At 43.5% G+C, this 8,771-nt stretch overlaps 1 protein-coding gene across 1 annotated transcript in view; it reads right to left on the reverse strand.

Annotated features, from left to right (window-relative positions):
- The window catches only part of C1H10orf88 (chromosome 1 C10orf88 homolog), an 18,549-nt gene extending 11,382 nt beyond the window's left edge, over positions 1-7,167 (reverse strand). Inside the window, exons 1-4 of the mRNA XM_021213050.2 lie at positions 6,938-7,167; positions 6,146-6,349; positions 5,297-5,369; positions 2,231-2,437 (exon numbers count right to left, since the gene is read on the reverse strand). Of these exons, the coding sequence (XP_021068709.1) occupies positions 2,231-2,437; positions 5,297-5,369; positions 6,146-6,349; positions 6,938-7,101 (648 nt within the window). The 5' untranslated portion in view covers positions 7,102-7,167. The remainder of the gene's footprint in view (positions 1-2,230; positions 2,438-5,296; positions 5,370-6,145; positions 6,350-6,937) is intronic.
- Positions 7,168-8,771: the final 1,604 nt, after the last annotated feature.

The following is an 8,771-nucleotide window of genomic DNA, read 5'->3' on the forward strand; positions in this document are numbered from 1 at the left end:
AGAGAGAGAGAGAGAGAGAGAGAGAGAAAAAAAATAGATACAATAATATCACAAATATCCAGCCAAAGAAAATAACTGAATACAAAGATCCTGAGGTAGTAACATGCTTGCATATGTGAGGAATAGAAACATCAAAAGTCAATAAGGGACCAAGGATTGGTAGCCAAGTTAAGGAAGGCAGGGCAAGATACCTAAATGTCTACTATCTACATGCAAACTAAAGGTGAAGACATGAAGTCGGGGTTTTACACATGAAGCTTAGTGTCCTTCTGAGCCATTCTGCTTGGATGTTGAAGGTGGGCTGTGGTTGAGCAGGAGGGCCAAGCAGGAGCCTAAGTTACCCAAGTGAGATAATGCTGGACAGGAAGTAAACCAGAGACTGCCATTTGTTTTAAAATGCTTTTGTAGATCCCAAACTCTTCAGTTCTCCCAGTTGTCTTACTTCTGCCCATACTCCAAGACTGCCCTGATTCCAGCAGTGAAGCCACACGGTATTTACAAGTTTTTTCAGTAGTTAACTTAAATTCCACAACAACATTGTGCTCTTTATAGTGGTATCACATAAACTTTGTGAAGAGAATTTCATTATAAATATTAAATGACTTTAATTTTACTTTAGTGAAGCTGAAGGAGACAGAACTACTGAGTGACAAGACAAGAGGTCACCTGGCATTAAAACCTCCCTTTGACGGCACCTGTTGGTCACACTGGTGCCTTCTGTTCTTCTGGTGCCTCCTTTTCTCCCCAGTTTGCCAGATGTAGCTTCTTTCCAAGGGTCTTCCCCTCTAGTTTCAGCCCCTCTGTTCAGTGTTTCTACTGTGGGCACACCTCCCCCAGCCTCTTCCAGTCAGCCACCTCCTTCCCTCCTGATCCTATCTGCAAATGCTGTAATATCCTTCCAGGCAATCCCATGTTCACAGCTAAACTTTATATTCCCCAAATCAGACTCCTTTTACCAAGTGTCCTCATCTGGTCGGCTCCATTTCTATTTCTTGTAATGCCATCCTCGAAACCTCAATTTTTCATCTGGCTTTACTTTCTCCTTCAACGGTAGTATTAACTGTTTAATCTCAATGACTCTGTGCTTCCTGGCTTAGTAATCTCACAACCCAGCGTCACATTACAGCACCTAGTGTAAACCACATCACCTCGCATGGGTGGGGAACTCACATACAGCTGGTCTCTCTGTTGTAGTCTTGCTTTCCGTATAATAGTGGTTTAAAATTTCTTTAAAACAGGCCAAAAGCATTTACACACTTAAAATAGCATCAAAGCTCTCTATGATCCAGCACAAATCTTCAAATCTCTCCTGTCTATTCACTCCCTTTCATTCTTAGCTAGATCCTACTCCTTCCAGCACAGAGGATCATACCCATTACTAGAGTTTCTCTAAAACAACCAAACTCTAGATGGACGTGACTAACCCACCTTCCTCTTCCATAACCCAAATGAGATGAAACTTACTTCAGTTTACCTTGGTTTTTTTCTTGGTAGTTCTCTGTAACCCTGGCTGTCCTGAATTCATTCTGTAGACCAGACTGGCCTCAAACTCAAGAGGTCCACTTACCGTTGCTTCCCAAGTGCTGAGATTAAAGTCTCTGGCCAATATATCTTTCTTAATCTCATCATTTGTCACATATAATGCTTATAGGCTACACACTAACTGATTACCTTTATATCCTCAAAAGGGAGTAAGCCAGAGTCTTGTTCACTGCTGAATGAATGACTAAAATGATTTGAGGAAGAACTGAAGATATTCAGTCAGAACATTTTGTAGAAGGGCAAGTCTACAAAATGCGACTTTTATAAAAATTAAGAATAGATGACAGTTAAGTCAGTAGTAGAAATTAATTAAAAAAACTATATGTATATTCTATATTACCACATTAAAGCCAGCATTAAAAAAATTGTTTGGCTTTTGAGGTGTGTGTGTGTGTGTGTGTTTATGTGTGTGGTTTGGGAGCAGGAGAGCTAAAGTCAGAGAATTGCCTCCAGTTCTCACCTTTCACCTCTTCAGGACAAGGTATATACCCTATCAAATGGGTTGTGAACTTCAAGGGAATCTCACCCCTTTACCTCCCACCCTTTTGTAGAGAAGCAGGGATCACAAACATGTTTACTAATACTGCCTCCTTTTACATAGGCTCTGGGAATCCCAACTCAGGTTTACTCACTGAACCATCTCCCCGAAACGGCATTTTAAAATGTAATAAAATACATCTCTACTTGCCTGCTGCTGAAACCTAATCATGCTCATCAGCTGCTGAGCTCCAGGGGATAATTTGGACCCCATGGACTCCATTATGGTTTGGATATTGTCGAGGTCTATCCGTGATCCCAGAGCAGCAGAGCGCGGTGAAGGATTTGCAGACCGTGGCCTCAAGTGCACCACAACCTTACCGACAAGCACACACTGCTTCTCCCCGAAGGACAACAGCTGCCATGAAACATAACATTCCAAGAAATGACGGTGGTTATTGCAAACAACTACCACTTGGAATACTTCTTAGTATTATCAAAGCAAGACAGGGCATCCAAGAGTCTATAAGTTAACTTCAAATGCATTTAAAGTTTTTTTTATAGTAGTCAAAATTAGAAAATAAACTCCAATGTATCATGAGGCAAACACCAACTGTTTAAATAAAGAAATCATTTCCCAGCCATAAGACATACAAGAAGAATACGAAAGTTTTGTTTACTTGGTTTAAGGAATTAAAAGTAAACCACACCTGGCGGGGAGCACAGCTCAAGGTCCCAGGTTTGAGTCCTCCATATGACCAGGGGAAAAGAAGAAACCCAAGAACCTTGGATCTTAACATACCAGGCGTGGTGGCACACGCCTTTAATCCCAGCACTTGGGAGGCAGAGGCAGGTGGATTTCTGAGTTCCAGGACAAAAAGAGCTATACAGAGAAACTCTGTCTCAAAAAACCAACCAAACAAACAAAAAACCATACTCCAGTTGGCTTTAATATTAAATATAAAATAAAACTGCCCATACAAGACTTATCTATATCCCAACCATAATTCAGCCTTCTGTAGTTCAGAAAGGAAGCGGTGTGATGTCAGAACTGCTTAATAGGTAACAGCTGGTGCCAGGGTGACTTTCTAACTGGTGAAGGACACTCAGTGGGCCTAAGTCTCTCCTGGCTGTTTCCACCATACATTTCCACTTACATTTTCGTGTCTTCCCATTTGTTCCCTCTGGGGTACTGAGAGAACAGTAACTCCTACATGCTGGTCAGTGTTTGCCTCGCAGCCACGTTCCCATCACTCTGGCAGTTTAGGCTATGCATGTTTCTCAACCAAAAGACATTCCACACGTCGTATATAGGGAATGGCTTTAAATCAGGCACATAAGTTTAAATTTTGAGATCTGCCATTTCATAACCTTTGCAATCCTGGGCAAATACTAACACTGAACCAGAGGACGGTGAGAGACTTTGAATAGAGGTTTGTATCACTAAGTAATGCTCTGAATTCTCTACTAGGAACATTTACACAAGCTTTCATATATGCCAGAGGGGCTCCCAAATTGAAAGCTCTCTTCAGACTAACACGTACTTCCAAGGAACAGTTACAAAAATAATTTGAAATTGAAAGGCACATAGACTCCAGTCACAAGGAGGCAGGTCAAAACAACTCAGGTTCTGGGCTGGAGAGATGGCTCAGCGGTTAAGGGCACCGACTGCGCTTCCAGAGGTCCTGAGTTCAATTCCCAGCAACCACATGGTGGCTCACAACCATCTGTAATGAGATCTGATGCCCTCTTCTGGTGTGTCTGAAGACAGCTACAGTAAACCTACATATAATAAATAAATCTTAAAAAAAAAAAAAAAAAACCCTCAGGTTCTATAAACTCAAGAGCGGTACCAAAAAAGTATGCGACAGTCCTCAAAGGTTAAGGAAACACTCATTAAGTTTACAGTCTACCTCATTATTGCCTCCCTTCTTTTATCTATGTATTTTCAGTTTTTAGTTTCTTCTGATAGAAATCTCAGTAGGTAAAACTGGCTGGTCTGGAACTCACTACATAGAGCAGGCCTCAAACATGCAATGCTTCTGAGTGCTGGGATTATCAGTGTGTGTGTCACCATACTGGGTCTTACTGTTCCCTTTATAGTTTATAATCCCAGGACCATTTTTTCATCATGGACTACAGAATTTTTTTGTTTGTTTGTTTGTTTGTTTTGAAACAGGGTCTCTATGTAGCCTTGTTTTAGAACTCACTATGTAGGTCAGGCTAGCTTTGAACTCATACAGATCCAACTGCCTCTGCCTCTGCCTCCTGAGTAATAGAATTAAAGGTCTGTGCTACCATGACCAGAGACTAAAGTAGATAGTTTATATTATGTATAATCAGTAAATCTGATTATCATCTGTCTTATCCCACTAAAATAGATGCAACATGGAGGCTGGCACTTCAGTTTTCAACTGATATTCCTACATGCCTAGTGCAGTTATCTGCTATCAACAGATACTAAAATATATGCTAGATGAATTAAATTACTTTACTTAAATGCTTTTATATGCTATTAGTTTATTCCACTTAAACAGATGTTGGCATAACCAGCTTTGTGAACTGAGCTCTTCAATGAAAATCATTTATTTTTTTCTTATTTTAAAACTAAGTCTTACTGTCTTCTGAGATAATAAGCACAAGATTCTAGATATAAAAAAGACCCAAGAATTTGTTTTCTAAGGTCCATTAATTTTCTTCATGAATTAGGTCCAAACAGTTAAGTAAGCTGGCATTGGCCAAAGCACTACTTGGTGACAGAACTTAATTAGTATTTATAACGTCACTTGAGCATTCCAGCTCAGAACCTGTTCCTAAATTCTGACATCACTAATACCTATTTTAAGAATATTATTCTGGCTGAAGACAACAGTCTGGACCCCTTAAAATTTCTGGCTCTCATTTGACCTTTTCCTCCATTCTTTAGACACTGGGCCAGTTTTGTGTTTGCCTTTTGTGGGGTTATAGTTTTATAGAAAGACTTTTAAAATGTTCTTAGCCGAACAAGGCTTCAGAATATAGCACTACTGTATTAGCAAAACATTTTCTGTAACTAATATAAATTACCACACTTTAAAGAAAATTTCAATGTTTAAAGGAGTGATAATGATTTTTTAGAAAAACAGTACCCTTTACAAGCTAACTAAGCATTTGTGGACTAACCCTAGGGACCACGCTGGACTAACTGTACTGCCAAACCAAGAGAAAATAAGTGTGTACAGAACAGAAACAGAAAGAATTTGATCAACCTTAAATCTTAAATTTAGTGACAACTCACCTTTATTTTACAGGCATGCGTGGGAGACTCCAATTTTAGGTATTTTTTGTACAATAAGATCTTTTCATGTTCACTAAAATAAAAGAATTCATTTTTAACAGCCATTGATTGTAAGCATTACCATATACTTAAGAACAAATGATTCAGGGACAGTCCTTCATCTCTGGGACTCCCTTTTCCTGGTCAGGTACAGGGAGGAAGGGGCTCCTGACTGAGCGGCACTGTGTGGAGAAGCAGTACCTACTACTTACCAGCTACGTGGGGAGCTGAACACAGGAGCACACGGCACACTTTAAAGCTCTGTAAACACTACTATTCTATCCAACACATGCAGGACATAGAGCATGCATTATGTTAAGGACAGATGTGGGCAGAACCCTGTGTGAGTGTAGGGGGGAAACAAAAATTCACAAATTGTCCATCTTGTAATAGGTCAGTAAATAGGCTGACGTGACAGTCTTAGTTTGATATATCAATCATAAGGAGCTTTCTAGAAGGGAAAAGACTCAGTTTCAGAACATCTAATGGTTGTAAACAGATCCTGCTGAGTTACATGAGAGGAACAACAATGCTTACCTGGACTTCATTCTAATAAAGCTCTTCCACTAATTACCAGTGACCTGCCAATTCACTTCCAGTTAATTAGCCTGAAATTTCCATATTTATAAGCTTGCTCATCAACCCTGTCGTTTGAAGGCTTAGTGGTCTAACCTATGTCTATTGGCATGTTTTTTAACATCTCTCCCCTAATGACTCCTGTCCCGTCAGTGTTAGAAAAATCCACAAACATTATGAGCTGAGAATAGACACTGATTCATCGGAACACTTTCACCTGGACCAGTCACCAACCTGTCATCCAGGTCAGTGCTGGCAGTCTTGCCTCGACTGGTTCCACAATACTCCTCTCCTAAGTATATTTCCATGTTTCTTGCTGAACTCAGAACGCCAACCGAAAGGACTTCTTCACCCCCATTAGGGTCACAGTTCAGGTAAATGAAGCAGGGGTTTTCATCTCGGGGGCTCAGGCTGCTTTTCAGACTCACCAGATCCTGGCTGGGAAGGAAATTGAAGAAAAAAAAAAAAAAAATCACAGAGATAAGTTTTCCGAGTAGAACCATAGCCCACTGATGCCTTCAAACTCACTTCTACTTGCCATGAGAACCAAGAACCTTCCCCATCACCCACAGATATTTCTCACAGGATTCATAAGGAACAGAGGTTTGAGGCACCAGGACCTTTCCTAGACCGTGGACAGTCTATTCAACTAATTCATTCGCAGTCAATTAAAAGCGTTTACTGAATGTAAAAATAACGATGTGTCTTTTTCCAAGACGCCGTGGCTCTTGTCCCCCCACACACACACACACACACATAGAAGACTGGGGGCGTTCGCGGGTGGGAGGCGCGGAGGACTGTACCAGGAGCCAGCGGAGGGCATCTTGAACACGAGTTTCCCGGCCTCTCCGGCCCAGCGCGCACCCTTTGCCCGCAGCCTTGCCCACCTCCGGGCACCACGGCTCTCCTCCCACCCCCGCCGTCCCCGCGGCCTCGCTCGGCTCCCTCGCCCGTCTCGGCTCCCGTCCTCCTCCCGGCTCCTCAGCAGCGTGACTGTCACCCAGCCCCGGCCCCGGGCCGGCGCACCTAGGAGCTGGCGGCTCCAGCAGCTGCTCGAAGTCCACGTCTTGGGCACGTGGCCCAGTCCGGGTAAGAAGGAGGCTTTGGGTCAGCGCCCCGCACACCGCATCCCAGGACGAGGTCAGCGTCGGGCCGCGGTCCAGTCCGGCGTCTTCGACCGCGGTCTCCATTCTGTCTCCTCCAGCCCGGGCGGCGTCGGAACCTCTCTCGCGGAGCTTACGTTTCCTTCAGTGCCCAGGGGAGGTGAAGGTTCAGCACAACTTCCGGTTCTTTCCCCCCCACCCTACCCCAGCCCTTCCCATCCCGGGACCCGACCACCACACGTGCGCATGCGTGTTCGTCTCCCTTTCAGAAGTTGGTTTAAAGTCTCCGCCGGAGCTGAGCCCCGGCTTGGCGTGGGCGTTGGATTCCTCCGCTCCCGGGGCAGGTGCCGTGCGCATGCGCAGTGCGCTGCGCGCGGGAACGAAGTGGTTTATTTCCACGTTGGCGAAGCAGCGACGATTGGGGGTGGGAGGTGGGGTGACCTCTGGGCGGTGTGGGCACCCTGAGAGTGGTACCAAAGCAGATAGGTGCGGTCTCCTTGGCTCAAGCATCCTGTAAAGCCAGCGCCCAATCCGAGGTCCTCGGAAGAGGACTCCGGGGGGCCCTTCCTGCGCCGGCCTGTGGAATGAAGGCCACGCGGGCTGCTTTTGAAGCAGTGCGACCACGGCTGATCGCGTTGTTTCACTGCTCAGGTCACCCCCGTGGGCTGTGGAGTGGGGCGCGGCGTTTGGCTTTGCAGAATACTGCTGAGTGGCGGAAGGCACTTAAACACTGAACCCACTAAGACCCGGCTTCTGAGCCTCAAGAACCGGGTGGAGCGTGCTTGCATGTCCTAAATGGCAGAATTCTCAAGGTTAAAAAATGTCCAGGAGGCTCAAAGCTGAGACTTAAGGTTTCTCACTCATAACCTTGACAAGAACTGGCAATGGGTCTTGGTCCCTTCAGAAGTAGATTGAACCGTCAAGCTTTCTGTGGTGACAAGTGGGACTTGAAACTTTATACTCATAGGAAAGAAAGGTATCGGCTGTCCCCCAGTTATCTTACTGAAGTGGGTTGTGTAGATAATTTAAACATCTATTGAGGTGAGGGAAGAAATTTGTTTATAGAAATGTGGAGTACCTGAATTTTAAAGTTGTGCTTGAGGCTTTATATATAATCTCTGGGGAAGTTTTGTTCACCCATAAGCTAGTTTTGTCCCAGAACTTTTTGTTCATTACCCAGAAAAACCGTTTCGTTTTCATTTTCATTTTAGTCTGTATTTGTACCCCCGTTCAAAAAATGTGTTTATATCATCTGACAAGAAAAAGATTCTATAGACAGTCACCAGAGTGTATGCATAATGTGTTCATCAAATTTGAAAGAGAAATCAGTGACTCAATATAAACAAAATCTAGAAACAGTAACCTTTAATTTTAAGACTCAATTTATATTTTTAAAAGAAATTCCACTCATTCTAAGTGGTCATCATTCTTGTTCTGTTTAGTATGGGTAGCCCCCTCAGAGTGCACAACCATTTGAAAGTCTTTATTCTAGGTATAGCCCCTGAGTGTCCAGAACATGGGATTTTAAGAGACCTTAAAGTTAAGGCATCCCCCTTGGCAGCTGCATCGGAGCACTGCCGAGTAAGCAGTTTTAACAGAAGCTAAGATAAGCTGTTAGCCAGTCACCAAGGAATGTTCTGACCAAACAGGCAACTTAAAAGAACAGTTAGCTGGAGGAGGTTCCACACAAACAAGCAGTTTCAACAAAAGCTAAGATAAGTTATCTCAGCCGTCCTGACCTTTGGTTCCTAGAATAG

This window comes from Mus pahari, chromosome 1, assembly GCF_900095145.1.
Source record: "Mus pahari chromosome 1, PAHARI_EIJ_v1.1, whole genome shotgun sequence".
Classification (NCBI taxonomy): Eukaryota; Metazoa; Chordata; class Mammalia; order Rodentia; family Muridae; genus Mus; species Mus pahari.